This window comes from Indicator indicator, chromosome 27 (genome assembly GCF_027791375.1).
Source record: "Indicator indicator isolate 239-I01 chromosome 27, UM_Iind_1.1, whole genome shotgun sequence".
NCBI classification, from domain to species: domain Eukaryota; kingdom Metazoa; phylum Chordata; class Aves; order Piciformes; family Indicatoridae; genus Indicator; species Indicator indicator.
This window is the reverse complement of record NC_072036.1, coordinates 5,241,687-5,264,525: the sequence shown is the minus strand read 5'-3', so window position 1 is coordinate 5,264,525 and position 22,839 is coordinate 5,241,687. Positions and strand designations below refer to the sequence as shown.

General features: G+C 37.9%; 1 protein-coding gene across 1 annotated transcript in view; it reads right to left on the bottom strand.

Moving 5' to 3' along the window:
• The window catches only part of TRDN (triadin), a 212,119-nt gene that overhangs the window by 94,194 nt on the left and 95,086 nt on the right, over nt 1-22,839 (bottom strand). Inside the window, 3 exon segments of the mRNA XM_054393020.1 lie at nt 2,008-2,071; nt 2,928-2,984; nt 14,480-14,557. Coding sequence (XP_054248995.1) covers nt 2,008-2,071; nt 2,928-2,984; nt 14,480-14,557 — 199 coding nt within the window.

Sequence of the window (22,839 nt, the reverse complement as noted above, 5' to 3'; positions counted from 1 at the left end):
ATGGAGGTGCCTCATTTCAGAGCTGGGCTAGGCACCACTATTCTGTTGATCAAATGTGGCAATTATTTCAGGCTTAAAACCTTTCAGGGGGAACAATAGGTGCTGCCAATCACAGCTAGAAAGTCCACACGCATTCAAAGAGCAAGCTGAATGAGGAATAGCAGCAACATGTGTAGCTAGAATATATTATGGATTACCATCCTCTTACACAAAGGCTAGTAAACTCTTCAAAATGCAGGAACCTACAGAGCTAATAAAAGGGACAGAAATGTGTGGATGTCTCGATTTGTCTAATTTGTGTCGTCCTAGCCTTGGTAGGATGACTCACTGGATTTAGCAACAGCTTGTGAAGATGAGCATATTAATAAATTCATGCTGCAGCTCTGCCATAAAATGTAATCTTTTACAATTCTGTATTCTCAAGTGAAATACAAGCTTAGAACCAGGATAAAATTGGAAAAGATATTTGAATTGTCAGCTTATTTTCTGTTTAAATCTGTGTTTATACATTTAAATCTGCAACTTGGAAAAGAGTAGTTCCTTTCATCACTATCCCTTCCCCAGAGTGCCACTCCCTACTATAAAAGACTTAAAATATGAGGCTACCAGGATAGTACTCCAAAGTATTCTGTGTCATTCTCTGTATCTGTATATTGCACCAAACATAATTTAGTATTTTTCTTACAACCCATAAACACATGAATAAGAAAGCTTCTGTAGGCCATATAAAACTCAGTGGCAGAGGAGCCAGATGCATATTGAAATTTGCCTGTGGAATCCAGTGTCAATAATCAATGAGATATATGTCCTTTCAGCTTTTGATAAAATTCAACTGATTCCAATAATTAGGTAAGAGAGGACAAGGCTTTCTTTGAGGACATGGTACCTAGAGACCTGAATCTTGCAATTCTACCTTAAACCTTTCCCCAGAGCACAGTACAGTGTCAGATTCCCCTCTCTCCGTTTGCTGGCTGCACTTCTGCTGCTGCAGCTCAGGATGCCCTTGGCCTTTTGGGCTGCAAGTGCACATCATTGGCTCATGTCCAGCTTCTCATACAAAAGTAACCCCAAGTCCTTTTGCGCAGGGCTGTTCTCTATCACATCATCCCTCAGCCTGTATTGATAACAAGGATTGCCCCAACCCAAGTGCAGGGCTTTGCACTTGGCTTTGTTGAGCTTCATGATGTTCACCTGGGCACACTTCTCCAGGTCCCTCTGGCTGACAACCCATCCCTCTGGCACACTGACCACCCCACTCAACTTAGTGTCAACTGCAAACTTGCTGAGGGTGCTTTCAATCTCACTGTTTGTATCACTGATTAATATATTAAACAGCACAGGTCCCAGTATGGACCAGTTTCTGATTCAATTTTATGCTGAATAGGATGAAACACTATGAATTAGGCATTCACTATCTTTACTATTAACTTTTGAGAAAAAAAAAATTCTAGCATGGATAAGCTCTCAAAAAGATACCTATTTTCTACCACAATCTGTGCTTTGATTGGTATCTTTTTATGTTTCTACTTACTACATAAGCTGCATTAGTGAAATACTTCATGCACAAATCTGTGCTCTCCATTCAGTCTTTCCAAGTCATGGACCCTTTGAAACCATTTGTGTTCTTGAGTGATTCAGTGTATAGAGAAAGAAGTGTTTCAAATGTGTTTGTAAAAGTCCCAAACTCACAAAACAGAAATTGCATACATATATATATAAATAAATTACACATATATATAAAAATACATATATATATATAAATTACATGTATATATATATATATATATAAAAATTACAAAATACTATATATATAATATAAAGGAAACACATTACACACACATATATACATATATGTAAATCTATTCTGAGATATATAAAGACCTCCAGCTTGGATTCTTAAGTGATAATGAATTACATACACCCCTATCTCAAATACTTAAAACCTGAGAGTGTTTACACTAAACAGTCAGATACCTAGTGCAGAGAAAGACAGGCTTCAATTTCTTACCTGCTTTTTTAGTTTCAGGGACAGCTGTCTTCTCATGAGCTTTCTCTTTTTTCCCTTCTTTTTCTAAGATTTAATTAAAGAGTGTAGTTTAATATGCTAGAATTCTAAATCATACGCTCAGATATGAAGTCAGCCAAGTCCTGGTGGGCACATGTTGAAAAAAACTGTGACTTATTTGGAAGTTTAGTTCAGATTATTCCCTTATAGCACTTGCACCCAACTAGTCACAGAGCAATCAGCTGAAAATGAAAATTAATCAGCATGCATCAACTATAGATGATTTGAACCCTTAATAATTCATCAAAGTCTAGGAAGAAACCATCAGTGCATGAATGTGGTACCTTTTAGCTTAAACTCCAGTAGCAATGAGATCATTAAAAAATAATGAATGACATAAATATTTTTCCCATGAAAGCAAGACCTTAGTGGATTTTGGATGCCTCCTGGGAACGAATGATCTGAAATGATATTTAGATGGATACCAAGGCTTTGGAGTTGAGTCATTGCAAGATTGGGTTGTGATTCCATAAAATAAATAAATAAATAAAACCTACCCCAACTTCAGGAAGTGGTATACCATGAACTGGGTGACATCTCCCATGAGTTCTGTGTTAGGCAGTATCACTATACCCTGCTATATACATAGGGACTCCAGTAATGGTTTAATAAGCCCTTAGATATCCACCAAACAGGATGTTTTATGTGTCAGAATAAGAGTTTAGAACATATCAAACACTGAACACATCAGACATCAGATACTGAAGAAGCAGTTAGATGCAAGTACTGGCTAAGCAACTAAGAGAAGGGCAATACAGAGAGAGAAAAACATGGGATTAACCTAACAAACACCAGTGGGACTTGGACCACCAGGGGAAATAAAAACTGGATGAGGTCAATAAGAAACATTCCCAAATCATACCTTTCTTCTTAGTTTCAGTCATAACCTTCTTTGCATTAGTCTTTTCCTCTTTATTCTCTATAAAAAGAAACAGAAGTTCAGCTGACTACTTTTCCATAGCTATAAAGGGATGTATGCATAGATATTTGGGATGGGAATCTTTGAATGAACCGCAGGAGGTTCGGGACTGGATAAACTGGTCACCATTTTATGAGTTTGCTATCAGCAGCTCAGAAATGTATCATAATACACAGAGAGAAAATGGGGTACACAAGATAGACCTAGAACTCACATGTATACCAGATAATTACTTAAGTACTAATTAAAGAAATTATGCCTTTTAACTTGGTGTAATTAAGAGCTTACTTCAGTGGTTCAGTAGCCATGTACTTATTTTGCTTCTTATACAGAATTTGACTGAAGGGAAGCAAACTTTGCAAGTGCTACTTGAGAATAAGCACAGAATGCCACAGAGAGCCTGCATGCATAATAGATCTTTATAAAACTTTTCATGGCTTGAACCTTTCAAACTGACATTACAGGAATTCTGTTACTCGTGGAGAATTGCAGCCACAGCATCACCTGTACAAGAATGTGACTTGTTTTAAAAAACAACTTGCTCCTATTTGACAATTAATTTGACAACAGTAGAAAAAGGATAATGGTTTTGCCTCCCCTCCCTCCTTTTTTTTTTTTCTCCATAAAAAGCTACAATTTAATTACTTATTCCATGAATATTATTAATTAGAAAATTGAGAGTTTGGCAGAGAAGTTGAGAAATCCACAATTCTTGGTTTTCTTTGGGAAATGAATCCCCATTTTGATGGGGAAGAATACAAGATTAGAAGAATAACTGTTCTCAATGCCTTTTCTAACTGTTCATACAAAAAAAAAAAAAAAAAAAGGCCAGATTTCTTACCTTCAGTTTGTGCTGCATGCTTTTGGGTTGTGCTGTGGTTAGTAGAATTATAGTTTTCTTTTTGTGATGTTTTACAGTTATAAATGTAGATAAGAAATAAGTTTTATCACCATACAAACCAGCACAAATACAGGACCCTAAGCCTTTAAGCAAGAGACTAGTTTTTTTTCACTTGAAAGGTATTTGAGGCATAGGACTATCCAAGAAGCAAATAAGATATTGTCCCTTGCATAAATTAACATGAAGATAAAGGGGAAAAAAAAATTAAGAAACTTACTTTTCACTTCTCTAGCTACCACAACAGACTTTTCTTCTGCATGAAAAAATATATACAGAGAAACAAAAGAATTAATTGAAATATTGCACAGCAAGCTTCCTAAACCAAAACAAAATATGTGTATGTTTGCTAGAAAAATTGCTGTTGTCACAGGGTACATAAACTCCACAGTCTGTCCATGGTGGTTTTACAAATATAGTTATTTTGCTTATTGTGGAGGCAATCTGTTTACCAATATTCAGGGTCTGCCCAAACCATATTTCTGCTGATTTTCTGACAATAGTGCTTTATGTTAAGCATCATCTTCACGTGTTCCAGTTCTTTCTTGTTTTAAGCAGATTTGTTCAGTGTGGTTTCCTTGTTATTGTCTTGACAAAATGAAGCAGAAAATCCTTACGTGTGTTTCACAGAATGTTTCTCCAATGTTTTATGTGCTTAATTCTCCCTGCTGAAATGCTGAGCATACTGGAGTTTGAGCTACAAATTCCTTTGTGTTGTGAGTGTGCTTTGTGATACTCAAGTATTTAAAGCAGATGTAGAGCACTCAGAGGAGTGCTCATCCTCCACAAGCTTCTTTGGAGCTTCATTTTCTCATATATTTTAATATCCTTGTCATTGTCCATCTCTAGGATTCCCAGGAGTATCTCTCTGACAAGCTGTACCAGAGACTCATAGAATCATGGAATCATAGAATCAGCCAGGTTTGGAAGGGACCAAGGAAGGATGACAAGGATCATCTAGTTCCAACCCCCCTGCATGCTAGAGATGATGGCTTTTGCCTCAGAAATGGAAGACACTTCAGCCTCAGATTGCACACAAGATGTTCCATAGCTCCATTTTTTGGTGCCACTTAAAAGTTTTCAGTGTTTAATTTCCACATACAACGTTCAACTCTTCTAATTTCTTAAATATGGTTTGTTTGCTTACTCTGCCTGATTCAAATGAAACCATTTAAAATATTGAGTCTACCAGTTACTGTCAGAAAAAGTTCCCTTTTAACTGTCTTCCTTCCTCTAGTCATGACTTCTGGTAACTACAGACTGAAGCGCTGCAGGTACTTCTCTCATTTCCATTCTTTTCTGAGTTAGCTTCCTTATGGAGCTAGGTGATGCACATAAATAATTTGTAAGCCCAAGGTCCATACAAACAAGACTCTCTTTAATCAGAGGCCATCTCTGCCTTCAAATCTGTAGAATTTTCATGTTTCTGGGACCCAGCTAAGCCACATGAAATCTGCTCCAAGTTTCATAGCAAGGCTCAGAGCCATGTGTGTCTTGAAATCTATGAGCTGAGATATGGAGCTTTGAGAAGTGGAGTTTTGTATGAAGGATGTGCAGGAAGTAGCAGGAATTTTTAATGCAGATAACCTAGAACACAAGAAGACTACATCCCTGGCTGCAGAGATTTTACTGCTAAGGAATTTCACCAATTAATTCCAATGACATACTTTTCTTCATTCAGGATCTCATGCCACAGTATTCAGCATGTCCAGGGAGCCTGGAGACATCTATATTCATTATGAATTTTCTGGAGGATGATCACACAGAGGAATTAAAGGTCCCTATTTCCCATTAGGACTGGCCAGTGCAAGATATGTTCTCTTGGTCAAGTCTGAGATAAACAGTCCCATGGTTTCCATTCACCACTCATCTTCATCTAGCCCTATTGCTGTCCCTCACAACCACAACTGAGAAAAGTTTATGTAAATGAGAATGATGGGCATGGTAAATGGATATCATGGAAAGAGCTATTTCTGATTTAAGGAAGCAGTTCTATTTCTTGAATAAATTTATTTGCTCTCAATCTGAGTAGCTCACTTTTAGATTGTTGCATATTGAGTGTGCCTTTAACACCAGCAGAACTTTCTAAAGTCATAAATGCAGTGGATTTGCCTCAGTATGTATACAGCAGAGAAAATAATTATATAAGAACTAACATATGTCATTGTACCATAAAACAGGAACCCCAGTTTTTAATGAAAAGTACTTATTCTTTTTAGCTAGGAACAGTTAAGTCTGTGGGTCAGTGGCATGAAGAGTCACACACAAGGAAACACAAAGATGGTTTTGATGATTTAGTGTTGACTACAAGATGGAATTCAAGCGCAAATGGCTATTGAAAAATCTATTGTTATTGTTATTGTTTCTTGATGTTGTAATTAAGGCTATTTTTTCACCAGGAACACTAGTCCTGAACCATATTTTCCATACAGACTGTAAGATATATGCACACAGAAAGACCTCATCTGAAAAAACCTGCAATGCCTTCACAAGAATGCAAAAGGGATATATGCAGATGGCAGTGTACAAGATGAGAGAACCAGTCAGCAGACAAGCAATGGACTCTGCATTTAGCAAACTGTTCTGTTGACTCTAGTGGAGCTTTATGTAGTAAAAGATGGAATCCAGAAAACATGAGAAGTGTGAATGAAAGCAACGTTGTGCTACTGAGTGGGAAATGCAGGGGGGAAAAAAGAACCACAGAATAGTTTTCTTGGGAAGTGGCTGGAGCAAAGAGAACAGCCCTAAAGCAAGGAAGCATTTGAGATAGAATGGTCTGTTTCTGAATCAGAGGTGAGGGACTGAGGACACTGGTGGAAATCAAGCAGGATTCAACGCAGACCAAGTAAGAGGTGTTTCAATCTGACTTGCCTTTTCCAGCTTTTGACAAACGTCTTTGTGTTATTCTCATGGGATGTCAGCCAACCCTGGGACAACTGGGGGAGGGGAGATAACAGAAACATGCCAACAATGCAGCACTTGAAAACAGGCCTGGTGAGACCAATGTGTGACTGCCAGCACTGAGTGGAGCTAAATTTAGAGATGCATGTGAGTTATTGGTCATAGTGTCATGAGAATGCCTCTCAGCAACTGGAAGATGAAGGTGCTCTAGGAGTTTCTCTGTATTGCTCCAGAAGCTCTATGAACTTAAGGAAAGATTGACCCTGGAAGAAATTATCAGCTCATCCCATCCCCTGTGAGAAACTGAGGTAAGGAGGGCAGTGAAGCACAGGCACCATTACCTTCCCATGGAGAGGCATGCATATAATGAACACTAACCAGTGGGACTGAATTCCAGAAGTTTGGAGATGTTTTGGTTCTTTCAAGCTTTCTAAAGTTCAGGTACTTATACAAGACTTATCTGCATTTATCTCAACTGCTGTTGTCAGGAAATCTCAGGAGAAGAGCTCTTGTGAGAGACTTTGGGTATTGCCTGGCTTTGTGAAATACTGCAACAGCTTTTCTTGCCTACTGATTCTGGTCCTGGCAGAAATGAGGAGCAGCAGAGAGTTGTGTATACTCACACACAAAACAGAGCAAAACAAACATTCATTTAACTTCTCATGAGAAACTATAATCAGACTGAATGTGAGAACCTCATTCCAGGTAAAATGTCATCTCATTTTTTTTTCAAACATCTCTACACCTTAAGCTGTCACTGGCATAATTTTAAAGATCATTGAAAAAAAACCCTACAATAAATTTTAACTTAAAAATTGTATCTCCTTATTAATTTTTAAGAGATTATGCTTGTTCTTCTTTTATTTTAACTGGCGACTGAAATCCTTTCCCTGCTGCTCAAAGAAAGCTTTGCTGCTGATTTCACTGGGACATGGATATTAAAAATTAAATTAAATTAAATTAAATGAAAAAAACCCCAAATATTAAAATAACTCCTTACCTTTCAGCTTTTGATGACATTCCTTTCCTCTTTGCACATTGTTTAGGGTAGAGTCTAACAATGACTGGTCACTTGCACTTTTGATTCTAAACAATTTCTCACCCATTCACACAATGAGGCCCCTTTAGAGTTACAAACATTTTAGAGGATTTAAAATGCTTAGTTTGAGATATCTTGGAAACCCATAATTTTAAATTGAAATCTAAATTTCAAGTGAAAGATTGACCTCAGCTGTCTCTTTGAAAAAGAATCCCTGTCTGGGGTAAAAGTGCCCTTGTTGGTCTGGTTATATTCTCTGTGAGAAATAACTCTCTCTCGTCTCTGCCAAACTACTGAAAAGTCAAGAATGATCAAGGAAACCTAAATAGTCTTAATCTAAAGTTGTTAGAATTGCTTCTTTTCACACAGAAAGACACATAGGTGTGTGTGCACCCACAGGTACCCTCTCTAATTTACGGGTGGGTGTTTGAGACATTTTTGCAAGGGTCTGTTCAAGCTGCACAATTTTATTTCAGCAAAGTAATGCAATACCCTTTGTTGTCATATCAAGCAAGTGAAAGACTAATGGGGCACACAGATCATTAGAGATGTAGCACCCCTGAAATCCTAGACAACCTCTCTAGCCTGATTTTGCTGTTTGCAACAGCTTCAGTGTTTTCGGATCTCAATCTGAAACACCGCTTGGCAGGTTTGAAGGTTGCTTGTGGAGATATTTTTGAGGTCTGTAGAAAGAGTGTAATAGCCATATCATGCTCGAAATTCCTAGTGCTTTCATGTGACCCTCAGAAGTGTTCCTCATTTCTTCCTGGGGTGATATAGGCTCTTTTTTCATGGCTCTGTTGCATCAAGTGCCATAGCTGCTTGTTAACAGTATGGGGCCATATGTCACCCTCACTAAACAGCAGAGTGGGGAGCAAAAGAATACAGATACTAGTGCAATGAAACCAAAAAGAGAGGGAAAAAAAGAGAGGGCATTCCAGAATCCATGACAAGACCAGCAATAGAATCTCCACTGGACAATGTTCAATGGCAAATGTGATACAGAGATGATTACCATGAAGAATGAAACTGTCAGACTTCTTATGGTATGAGCTTCCCTAGCCAAACCAACACAGCCCAGGGAGCAGGGTTAGCCTTCCTGTTGCTCCTGACATTCCCTTTGAGGTGACACAAATCAGCAGCAGTTCCAGTGTTGGAAAGGGTTTTGATGCTGCTTTTTATGGGGAATAGTTTTGAGCAAGAATGGCTGATGTTAAGGAAAAATGGGATGACTGTTTTCTTTCCAAAGAAAGGAGGAATTTCTTCCTTTGAAAGTCCAGTGAATCTTAATCTAAGTAAATATTTTCCATCTGTAGCATGTGCAAAAGATGATTCCTTTGCTGTAATAGATAAAACCCACTTAAATAAATTAAAATAACCTTCAGAGACATTTGGGGTTGTTTATTTGGTAGATTTTGGTGAATATTTATTTTAAAGGCATAATCTAGTATCATAAATTGGCTTATTATTATTATTATTTCCAATATTGATAAAGCATACTAATATATCTAATCAAAAGATACCAATTTTATACATATAAATATACATATATATATATAATATAATATATTTACACTTTTTTTTCCTAGTAAGTTTTCTCCCCAAATTCTGTTTAATTTTTTTCTGTCTTATGCTAGAGTAAAAGCAGTACAGAAGAGCCTCATGTCATTCAGTAAAATGTCATTCAGTAAAATGTCAAGGGCTTTCTGAAACAGTGAAGACTTCGGCTTTTTTCATCACAGCTAAATCATTAGAGTTTACTGCTGAAATGCCTAATCTAAATCATTAAGTAACTCACTTTGAAACCTTGTGCATATTATTTCAAAGGTTTTACTGCCTTCAGCACAGACTCATGGAATGGCAGGGCCCATATTTCCCAAAAAACCTTGGGTTTATGCTGCATATACAGTAGCTAGCTGAAGCTATCTAAACTATTTCTTCTAACAAACTAGATTAAAATCTATCCCACTGTATTATGATATTTCTGACAGAAACACCTCCCTTATTTTTTATTTACTTATTCTCTCTTGGATTAAAAATTCTCAGAAACGGGATTTTAATCCACAAGTCATGTCAGTATTATTAAATGTGTTCTAAATTTTGGAGAAAAATTCGAAATTATTTAGGAAAGGTTGCTGTCATATCTCAAACCACTGCCTTTTGCTGGAAGGCTTTTTTTTTTTTTAAGGGTAATTGATTTTATAGTACAAAAAAGGGGAAAAAGGTTTTTTATAGAACAATCTGTGTAGAGAAGAAAAGACAGCCATTGACAGACTGTACAGAGGCAGATTGATTTGTACAAGATTTATACACTTCTCTACATCAAGGGAGCTTTGTCAAAATTTATATTGGCTTTAGTAATTTAGATACTCTTGGTTATATCTCCTAATGTTATATTCATGAAGTGAGGTATAGGCTAGAAATTCTTCTTAAGATACTCAGACAGTGTACATCCTATACAGCAATAGCAGAGATGCAGATTTCTATTTCAATGTCAATTTAGCCTCCACAGGAGTTTTGCAGAAAGTTACTCAGCAACTCACTTTACTCCATTCTGCAAAATCTGTAACTAGAGGATTCAGAGAGTGATCTAGAGAAAATAGATTTTGTTCCACAAACATACTCTGAAGACATTACCAAGATGTTCATATTCTTCTTTTTAACCTCATTTAATGTCAGAAATCACAGCAAGATGGCTAAGAACAGCCAGGATACTTCAGTGAAAGGAGAGGGATATTTCAGAGCCCATCGTGACCCATTAACAGGTCAGAATGGTTGTGTTGATGACTCTTCTGTGATAAATGCTCCCCCACTCCAAGGCACAAGTACAGATTTCTAGGACAATATAACCTGGAAAATCATGCTTGGGTACAATGACATTCAAAGGCTTTTGTGGTCTGATGCTCTTCAAAATGGCATAAAGCATGGTCTATTAAGATTGTAAGTGATACATGTTAAGATGCCTTCTACCAAGAGAAGACTTTTGATAGGGGTGCTGTGATCTTGTGAGAAAGCAAAGACATGCTGTTCTGCAGTGATTAATATGAAGCCTTGCTAATAACTATTTCTCTGACATTAGTTTTGGCATTTCTTGTCCAGCTACAGCATTTTCCTGAGAGATTATCCTGCCATGTCAGAGAGTATAACATAGGATGACTATTAGTCCTTCCCAGGTGAGTGGGGAAGTGGAGAAAGCTAAGAGCTGTATGAGCTGTCAAGACCTGAGAGAGATTCAGAGACAAAATGTACACTGCAGAGCAGTTTATGGTTGTCAGTGGATAGCAAAATACAAGCAAGGTAGAGTTAAAAGAAGTGAAGACTATAGTAAAGGAAGAAACAAGGCTCAGATAGTCATGGAGAACAGATCTGATCAAATTGCAGCCAGCAGCAGTGTCTTCCCTACATGGTAACATCAGTGTCAGCTAAGCTGAGAGCACTGCTTCCAAGCCCTTGTGAAAGCCCCAGACAAAGATAAGACAAAGACCTTAAAATCGATTATTTTGCTTCCTTGTTTGCCAAACAAGGTTTCAAAGCTTGGAACACAAGTAGAAATTATGTATCTCTTCACAAATTCCCTTTCCCTCTTTCGTTCATTGTTACAGGATGTTTTGTTTTGTTTTTGTTTCCGTTGGTGATCTGAAACTTCAAACTCTTCATTCAACTTTGAGCTTCAGATCTCAAGATAGCAGTGCTTTTTGAAAAGAGCCAAACCACCATAAAATAGGAAAGCAACGATCTGCTCTTTTCCCTTCTGACCAGATGAGTACAAAGCATTTTGCTTTCCGACCAGAGCATATCTGAAAAGTTCAATTCCTAAGCCCACACTTCAGTGCAATTTATTGCATACTGCTGGAATATGGTGTACAAATCGAGATTGTCTTACATAATGACCCTGCTTCCAAAAGATTTATTGTGGAGGTGAAGGAAGAGAAAATGGCAATGACAAGGAAAGATTGAGATTTAATACAAAATAACAATATGCTGTTTTTCTAAGACCTCACGAATTCAGCAGAACACACTTTCTGCTGGGCATTGGATATTAGCCAGGAACAGCCTTCTGTTTGAAAGTATCAAATCATCTAAAAATGTTAGAGACATCTGGCATGTACACTGCCACTATTTTCACCTTCTCAGAAATCGAGAATGATCCAAGATTACCTAAGAAGGCAGTGGCAAAACAGAGCAATAGTGAAAACTACTTAACCTACAAAATGAGTAAAATCTTTTCAGCTGTTACCAGCTGCAAGGTTTTGTGTCTAGTATCTGCATAGCACTGGGTTGGAAAGCCTAGGGTCTAAATAGGCTGGTTTCATAAATTTTCTGTGACAACCATTCTATCACTTTCTACAGTTTTACCTTTTTTCAGAGCTGAACCTTTCTGTCAAAGGCTGGGCTGATTTCCCATGTTATATATAAAATATATTTTTCAAATCACCAGTTCTTGCACTTGTCACCTATTCTGCATGATTATTATCTTCAACAATATTTATTGTGAGAAGAATCTTCTGTTTGGATCTGGAGCAGGCTGCCCAGGGGGGCTGGGTTGTCTGCCTCCCTGGAGATATACACGATCCACCTGGATGCATTCCTGTGCAGTCTGGTATAGGTGATCCTGCTGTGGCAGGGGGGTTGGACTGGATGATCTTTCAAGGTAGATATTCACAATCCACCTGGATGCATTCCTGTGCAATCTGGTATAGGTGATCCTGCTCTGGCAGGGGGGATGGACTGGATGATCTTTCAAGGACCTTTCCAGCCCCTAATATTCTCTGATTCTGTGGTTCTGTGTGATCTGTCCCTTCACCTGATTAAGTGCTATCTAGTGATGTGGCATAAAGGCATGCAAGCATTAAGAAATCACAGACAGATGTTTCTTCAATTATTCCACAGAATTTAATTTCTCTGCCTACTCCTCTTTACCACCCTCTGATACCATGCCAGATATTCCCATAAATTAGTTAATTATTTTACCCAGGGCCAAAATAAAACTTGAGGGTTTAGAATTCTTGAAGGCTCATGGTTTCCTAAATATGCTTTGTGGCAGATTTTCTCTTATGTGGAAATCACACAACAGTGCAATACAGCAGCAGCATTTCCCAAGCAATTTTTCCTTCTTCCTTTCTTCCAAGACTGTTGCTTTAACAGTATTGTATCCTAGTGACTGGCCTCGAGCCTTAAAAGGAATTTAGTTGTGTGATTCTGAGCAGATAATCTACCCCCCAATTTGTTTGCCAAATGGATGTCTAATTTACATTCCCAATTACCTCAATTGCATGCATAAATGAGCTAATGAAACACACAAATGTGTTACTGGCCATAAATAGTCATTTCCATGTGCAATTGCAGTAATTGCATGCTTCTCATGATTTTTAAAATCAAGAACTTAATGTTAATTTGATGCCTGTTTATGTTGAATAACAGTTATATTTAAAGATTAAGTTTATCACTCAGCAAATGCAGAAGTCTTTTTCTATTATGTCTTTTTTTCCATTCTGGTTAATTGCTGGGTAACGTTGTTTAACATTTCAGGGACCACTTTTTACTGATAAGCAGCATTCCAACATTTCCTTAAAACAAGAAGCACTGCAAATCTATTTTGATACTCTATTGTGTCACAATAACCAGAGTTTTGTATTCCTTTAAACAGTGTGTTCACAAAGCAATACTCATTTGAAGTAAAAGAGATTTTAGGGAAAGAGATAATAAGTCACGTATTTGCTCCTATCCAAATGTTCTGACTCACAATAATCACATTACAGAAACATGTAATTAATTTAACTCTTTGTTTTAGGCATAGGTTCTGCCAAAATCTAACTCTAATTTTCTGTTTCCAAATGCAGGCAAATCTTGTAGCTCTTGTTCCTTATTCTGCTGCCACCCCATCTGTTTTTCTCTTAGATTGCAATTGCTTTCTGGATAGCACAGAACTAAGACCCCTATGAGAGAGATTAACAAATGCCATGGTGTGACTGAATGACTCCAAACTGCTATACAATTACATGAAAAGCCTCATGTGTTTTCCACCATTAAATTGCATGATGTAGAGACCAAGAGCTTATATTGCAATGATAGTTTTAAGTCATCAGGCATAGTTAATTTAAAAATTAAACTGCATATTTCAACCATTCTTACTGATATGATCAGGCTGCAAACAATATATTTCAATTGCAGGGGTTGTGATTTAATCTCCTGGAGGTAGGATCTGACTTCGTATTTTTTTTTCAGTGTTTTTTAATGATAAGAATAGGGTTGATAAATGCAAAGCCAGAAATCTTGTGTTCATTATTGCAGATAATACACAGAAACATTACTGGATAACAATAACTGAAAGAGTAATCCAAAGTGTATTAAGAGGATAATGTCGATTATGTTTACAGTTAGATGGCAGCTTATGGCTGAACACAACCCAAAGCATTTTACATACTGGGACCCCATCCTGTAATCTGTTTTACTCAGGAAACACCATGAGCCATCTGTGATAGTCCTATAAGGAATATTTAGGTCTTGTCATACAAATATCAGTGTGTCATTCATGTCCCAGGTCCAGTTTTTTTGATCATTTTTTTAATGCAGTTTAAACCTAGAAACAAAATCCATTAGAATCAAGTCAAGTCAATGAGTAGAAGGCAGTAAAGGAGGAATAAGGCTCAAACTTGCCTTCAATAGCTGCTGGTTTCTTTCTTGGACTATGTTCTAGCAGAAGACGAGGTGGCATCATTTCCTTGTGTCCCGGACCTGAGTATACAGATTTAAAAGCATAGAAAATGTATTCAGTAAGAGGCTGAGCAGATTCACTGGGAGGCTGAGCTCCCTTCAGAATTGTTTGTGTTTAAATTATGAAACCATGCATAAAAGCTACTATCTTCCAGATATCACAGAAAAGAAATGTATTTCTCAGCAAATAAAGTCATTTATTTTTGAGAGGTATGTTTTCAAACACTGAAGTCCTAGTGACTCAAGGATATGCTGAAATGTTTGCAGCCCTATTTTTCTTCATTAGACTAAAAAACTCTGAAGAATAATACTGTGATAATAAGGTTACATACTCATGATGCCTCTTCTACAGTAAAAGCTTATTTTCTTCTGTCAAACAAGTGATCTTCAGCTGGTCCCTCAAGTCCACTTATCATGAACTTTCTGAAATATCAGTAAAAATTATTATGTTTCTTATCCTTAAGGATTTTTCTTAATTAGCCAGTACCAATCAGGTCACACACTGTAAACACTGACAAGGTTCTGACTCCAGCTGCTGACTGAAGCACCTCTACTCTCTCACAGTGTGGAACTCTACTCTTGTATTATTGAACTGGGATGTTCTGTACTGACTTAGCCTATGTACAGATACTGTGCTTTATCCATAATATTTTTCACTTCATTTCCCCAAAGATTCACAAACAGATCTATTGCAGTCTTATATTACTTATGCTTCCTTTCTGGCTTAAAACAGCTTCTTGCAGTCTTTTTATTTCTTTTTGATTTCTTTCTCTGACATTTACGCTCAGTAGCTATCATAGAATCAGAGAATGGTTTGGATTGGACAGGACCTTTAAAGGTCATCTAGCAAACCCACCCCCTGCAGTGAGGAGGGACATCTTTAACTAGATCAGGTTGCTCAGAGCTCCAAACAACCTGACCTGGAATATTTCCAGGGATGGAGCATCTGCCACCTCTCTGGGCAACCTCAGCCAGTGTTTCACCATCCTCAGTGTAAAAAAATTCTTCTTCTATCTAGTCTAAATCTCTTTTTTAGTTTAAAAGCATCATCCCTTGTTCTCTCACAACAGGCCCTGCTAAAAATACTGTTCTCATCACTCTCAGAGGCCCCATTATCATGTCATTATCATCAGAAAGAACAATTGGTTGTGGCATGTGAAACAAATTTTAGTAGTTAAATATAATATTGATTCAGTCATATGCACCAGCGTCAGAGTCCACACACAATCAGGCTGTTAAATCTCAGCTCCAGAAACTCAAAGCCATGCCTCATGCTTCATGACAGGCTCAGAAGAGAAATTAAGATCTTAATGAGCCCTGGAAGCTGTAGCATCATACTTACCTCTCTCATTTTACAAAGGTATGTATACTCCTGAGGAACGCAGGAGAAAAGCATCATTTTGAAGACAGCAGTGGGATTTGAGCACCATGGTCTTAATGTTATTGCATCTCATCAGCATGTGTATGATTGCAGGCAAATAATTTCCAAGCATCAATCCTAGTTCATCCAGCAATTTGTATAAAATATCACACATGGAACTGCTCAAACCTGACTCACACCTGAGCCACTGACAAAATGCCCCCACATTGACAAAATCAATGCATTGAAGGCAGTGCAAATGGTAAAAAATGATAAAACTTTGGGGTTTACACAAGTTTCCTGCCAGGGCAACGATCACAAGTGGATATTTACCAATCTCATTACCAAATGATTCTAGATTTTAGATGGACAGTAGCCAAGCTTCACAAATCCAGATGTCTAGCCATGATTTTCCAAATATCTTATGCCTTTAAAAAAAATCATCTTGAAATTACAAAGAAAACTGACGAGATGCTGAATGCAATTTGCTGCCAACCAGACTGGAAATTTTTTATCCATAACCTCTGTCAACACACAGCAACTTCATTAATTGAATTCCTAGTTCAAACTGAAAACAAACACAACATAAAAATTAATGAAGAACAGGTAAATAATCTTTTTTTCTTTCTGTTGGTTTGGATTAAATTCATAGATTACAGTTTAACTCTTTTTTTCTTTATTTTTGCCTACACTCCATCACCTATCCCTCGATGGAAAAAAATGATAAATTTTATAACTTGTACTAATTGTTTTATGTGAAAGATGGTAAAGGGCAGTGACTCAGAATGTTGAGTACATCAGTAATGAAGAAGGATAGTCAATAATCTGGACTGCAGTGTGGTCTCTACTGTGTGGGGCAATGATCTAAGCACCTTTAGGTCAAAGTTTAAGGCTGGCTCCATTATCTTCCTGTTCTTTGCTGTAGCAGCAGTTTTCTAATGATTGCACCAGTGTTAGGATAATGCCAGTGCAATACCACTTCTTGCTAATGACTTGTCAAGTTCTATTTTACAGTCTTACAAGTTTTAAGCAAATCATTTATTTCATGCAAATTGACCACATGATCCAATATGAGAGTGTTTTAAGCACCAAAAGCTTAAGCTTCACAGATCAAAAACTTTCCCTTAGGCCAGAATGTTTGTTCTGAGCAGGTTCCCATCCACTCTGATAAAAATCTCCTCTAATGTTTCCATGTGTTATTAAATGTCTCCCTATTCACTTTGATGGAAATGCAGAGGACAGTAGCTGAATAAATATTTTATCCAGTCTTTTTGATGAAATATGTTAAAGGGGATATCCAAAGTTAAATTTCTTTTCCTTTTTCTCTCCTCTGGAAGTTATAAAGCACAAGTGGTTTTCTGCAGTACAGAGAGCTCATAAATAGAAATGAGGAAGTGGCCTCAGCAAATCAGACCATTAGGATTAATGGTGTCTACTATCTTGACTCTAGCAGTGGCCAATTGGACACATATCCATGATGTAAATGAGAGGAAGGCAGGATGTTTTTAATGATCCCAGTGGACAATCAGATTAGTCTATGAATCAGGAGAAGTCATTATCCAGATTACTGGTATTATTATTGGACATACAGTTATCTTGCTGTTTTAAAAACCCAGCCACAGAAAAGCATTGAAATTTATGTCTGCATATTTATTTGCTTCTCGTGTCAAATTAGACTTCATTTTTCTGCCATGAGATAAGACCAAAAAAAGTTAATTTGACTTGATTTAGTGGGTTTGGTGGGGGGGGTTGTTTGTTTGTTCATTTTGTTTTGGTTTGATTTGGTTTTGTTTGGTTCACTTGGGGTTTTTTTGTTTGTTTGTTTATATATTTATTAGGGCTTTGTTACTCCAAAAATTTGCTATTGTGATTGCAAACAGAAACATGCATACATTTCTATGCCTAATTTGTCCATGCAGTTGTGCTACAGGTACCTCCCTCACATGATATTGTGAACAGCTGTCTGACAACTAATTGCAGCTGATAGAAACTGAAAGAGTGAAATGTGCTGACTTTAAGCTCATGGGAATGTACTCATCAGGAGAAAAAGTGTCATGTTAAGGCTTGAGCAGCTTCCTCTACTACCTGAAAGATAACAAATGTGCTGCAAACATGAGTAAAAGATTTAAGATTCTAGATGGTAGCAAGAGTTCATTAAAAGATTTAAGATTCTAGATGGTAGCAAGAGTTCATTGAAAACAAGCTACAGTCTTCAAGCCCTGTAAAACTCCTGTCATCACTGTTTACTAAATCACTTGATATGTCATCAAGAAAACCATTCTGACTTCTTTTATGAATATTTTAGATTTTATATTACATGATAAGTAATACAAGACAAACTTTAATTACCTTACTTTTCTCAATCTAGGAAGTGTCTTTCTACATGTGTTCAAAATGTCATGTCCAAGCACTGAGGATAAATTGTTTTCTCATGATAACAGCAAATCATGTGGGCTTGCTTTCTTCCCTGATCTGCTCAGTTCAATTTGTCTACAGCAATCTTAAATGACATAGATAAAGTCTCTAGATTTATCTTACTGAATCAAAAGATCATAGGATGTAATAAAACGCTTCTAAAATTATTATCTTTAAATGACTGAAGGCGTTGTAGATAGCTGAATTTTCAACTTGGATATGGAAATAAACAATGCTGTCACAGAAAGCAATAAGTGGAAACACTATTTCTATGGCTGTGCACTTCTTCATATCCATACCCTGGATATCTGAATGGCAGGAATCCAACAGCACCCAGGCTTTGGTGCAGAATCTTTCATACAGCACAGCAAAATGTCTTCAAATAAATCTCCTTCTGCCCGGATGTGACATCTTTCCCTAATGATAATAGAAATAATTGAAACAGAGTAAGTGTGCTCTTTGCACAGTCATTTGTTATGGAAAGTAAATTCAAATCAAATGTTTCATGAAGGCTGGAACAAGACATGGATCAGCAGAATGAGGTAAGACTGCCAAATGTGCTTTTAGGGGATTGAAACCTTAATGGAGTCCCACCATTCTGTTCAGGCTTCCAGTTTTGACATGTGAGCTACTTGAAGTTAAAGATGAACCTTTCCCTTCTTATCCATCATTGCTCTTCAGACATGTCCTGAGTTAGAGCCAGGAGCTACTCAGGACCAGAGGACAGAAAGATATTCTACTCCTTTCTGCAGAGGAAGAATTAAAAAAGGAATGCTGGAGACTGACTGGAAGCTTAAATGGAGATCATGTTTACAAATATCCATACAGAAGGCATTCAGGTAGGATGAATGCATGCACAAATTAGGCTGAGTCTACCAGGTCAAAACCTTCCAGAATCCTCCATCCCTACCAGCCTCTGTGGGCCTGTGAGGAGACCAAAGCTATGCTCCCCACCCCAGGCTCACCAGGATTTGTGACACAGCTCAAAATTCCCCTGCCATGCAGAGCCATCTCCCACACACAAACCACGAGACACCAGCTCTTCTCCAGGAGGAGAGGGGAAGAGAGCAATCTCACCTAGACACTGCCTTAAATAATGTGATACTGGAAATCGGAATAGAATTAACATGCTACCATATCCTGGGATGACCAGGTCCATCCCTTAGGACTCTTTATCTTTTTTGGAGGACTTTGTCTTCGTGGTCATCTTAAAGGCACCTGAAGCTCAAACCACCAGAAGACATTAGACTGTCACTGTTCTGAGGAAGAGTTTCTCTCCTTAGTATGTGTGCATGAAAAAAAGTGTGAGAAAATAGCTTTTCCTTAAGAAAGGGTAATTAAGGATTAAGAGGTGAGTGCTATATAACTGCTCCAAACAAGGGAAATGCTAATTTTGGGGAAGGAATGAAGTGAAACACAGGGGGCCCAAAGAACATTTCTAAGGAATACATCATAACACAATGGTTTTATGTACACTAGTGAATTAAATGGTGCCTGGGAATGTTACTGGACTCTAGAATTCAGACCTACATGTCCTGCAACATTTTGTTTTTTTAAAATAGCCTCCAACAATGTTGATCTGTTCCAAGCGACAATGTCTTAGTTCAGGAGTTGGCAGAGGCCAGAGAACACTCCCACTAGACAGCTGGGATGAAGCTGGCCCATCTTGACCTAGTGTGGATTGCTCTATGACAGAAGGAATCACATTCAAAGTTGAAATGAGATTGATTTACTAATTTAGATGTAACCCAAAAGTGTCAAAAATGGTACAATTACGTCCAAAAGGGAAAAAAAATGTTTCAACAGGGTCTTAATGACCTATTTAGAATCATAGAATCAGTCAGGGTTGGAAGGGACCACAAGGATCATCCAGTTCCAACCCACCTGCCATGGGCAGGGACACCTCACACTAGATCAGGCTGGCCAGAGCCTCATCCAGCCTGGCCTTAAACACCTCCAGGGATGGGGCCCCAACCACCTCCCTGGACAACCCATTCCAGGCTCTCACCACTCTCGTGGTGAAGAACTTCTTCCTCACATCCAGCCTGAATCTCCCCACTTCCAGCTTTATTCCATTCCCCCTAGTCCTGTCACTCCCTGAGATCCTAAAAAGTCCCTCCCCAGCTTTCTTGTAGCCCCCTTCAGATACTGGAAGAAGGTCACCTCGGAGCTTTCTCTTCTCCAGACTGAACAGCCCCAACGCTCTCAGTCTCACCTCACAGGAGAAGAGCTCCAGCCCTCTGATCATCTTTGTGGCCCTTTTCTGGACACCTTCCAGCACCTCCATATCCCTCTTGTAATAGGGGCTCCAGAACTGGATGCAGTACTCCAGGTGGGGTCTCACCAGAGCAGAGGGGGAGAATCACCTCCCTTGACCTGCTGGCCACACTTCTCCTGATGCAGCCCAGGATATGTCTGGCTTTCTGGGCTGCAAGTCCAGCCCATTTTTGACAGTGAAAAAAGGAATTAATGGATAAGAAGACAACTCTTTTAAGGAGAAGTCTATCCTAGTAGCCAACATATATTTCAGTTTTTCATATACACTCAAAATCTGGCTCTTTATTAAATGGATAATTACCAAACATACACTGAAACTCTATTTCTGTATGAGGATGATCTTACTTGAGAAAAACACTGCTACAATATGTGCAGCAATTACCAGTAGCAATACAACCCTTTACATTTTCACATTCTGTTACACTGGCTATCACTAATTATTATGATACATAAGAAAAGAAAAAGTGTGCAGAGCACATGGATATTGTCCAATTTATCTATATGTTCTACTTGAATTTGAAGTACATTAAAAATATCATAGATAACAGAGTGCCTAACTCATGTGTAAAGCATGGTACTGAGAGATGCTTCTCCCTCAACACGCTGACAACAAAACCAAGCCTGTTATAAATAACCTAACAGCCTTAGGAGGCCATCCACCTCTTCAGCTAAGAGAAAAGACCAGCAGGTTAACAGTGAAGGTGTAGTAAGGATGATAAGCCAAATGCTCTTTTGAGTGGGGCAGGGGGAAGAATTAAATTTCCCTTCTCAAGGCACCAAGCAAAAAGTATCATTAACTCCATATTCTCCTCTGTTAAATATGTAGAGATCTGAGTCCATCTTTTGATTTTTGATGATGCATTCTTATACACCTCTGCACACATTCATACCTCTATAATATATACTGGAGGTATCTGGACCCGCATGTACATATGCACGTACATCTACACACAGAGGCATACAAAGATATTTCTTTAGTGATGTTTCTGAACAGAAAATTCTCTTTCTATCCCTGCTGGATTTGGTAACTGAACAGGTGTGAGATTCCACCAGCGCAGACTCCCAGAGGTCGTGTGAACATCAGTTAGCTGCTTCCACTCAGCCACCAAACCAATTAAATTCACAGCTGGGAATAGGTTTGTTGGGTTTTATTTGTTTGTTGTTTTGGTTTGGTTTGGTTTTTTTTCTTTTCCTGTGGGTTTGTTATCTCACACAATTTAAGTTTGCATAAGGAATGTGTAAATTGCAACAGAGGGTACAACTATGAGTGGGGCTTTTCTTTTGCTAACCCACAGCCAATGCTATAGGTCCCTACCAGAAATATATGCAATGTATCTTAGCTTCACAATAGCCTTGCACAGTTAAATCCCTTTACAACACTCTATTTGTCAAGAATTCTTTTCCAGAGCTTTTTTTACCAGATTGAAGCTCCAAAGCCCCTCTTAGCTCAATCCATATCTTGTGAAAGCTGTTCCAATTTTTGTGTTCAGAAGATTGAAGTCATTAGGGAGTTAAAAGTTAAGTTTTAACAGTTTTGTCATTACACATTAAGTAAGAAGTCATGCAGCCTTTCCTGACATTAAAGGAAAATTGAAGTGGAAAAAAATGAAAATCGAATTGAATTGTCTCCACTTCCTCCCATTATTTATCACATGCATTTAGCAGGGGAAAAAAAAATAGTCCTGCATGTTATGTTTAGAAATATTAAATGATGGATCTCAAAGAACTAAGTCCTAGGACAGTGAAAATGATGGGTTATTGTGTAGAAATGATGGGCTATTATAGTAATTGGTACACACTGGAGTGCAAAAGGACTGCAAAAGCAGATTATAAAATGAAAAGACATATTCAGCCTTCTTTTTCTTCCCAAATAACCTTTAATAAATTGGCATCATATACAGTGATACCTAGCATAATTAATGTATCAGGAGCTGGTGTAGATGCTTGCTTTTCACAATAGGAATTATCCACAGGAAAATAATTAAAACGGAGTAAAGAAAACACTGCAATTAAATACTTGCTGCTAACAATTAAACAGAATGGAGGGGACTGATAAGCTGTTATGATGAAATGCAGCAGACACTAACTATGCCATGGGATCACTGCTCAGTAATTTGAGTTATTTGTATTTGGTCTATCACTACTTAGCATCATCTCAACTGTCATTAGTCCCAATACATCTCAGAAACATTCAGTGTTAAAGTCAGAAAAGCTGCCTAGAGTTCGCTTCAAGAATGCTGAAACTTTATGT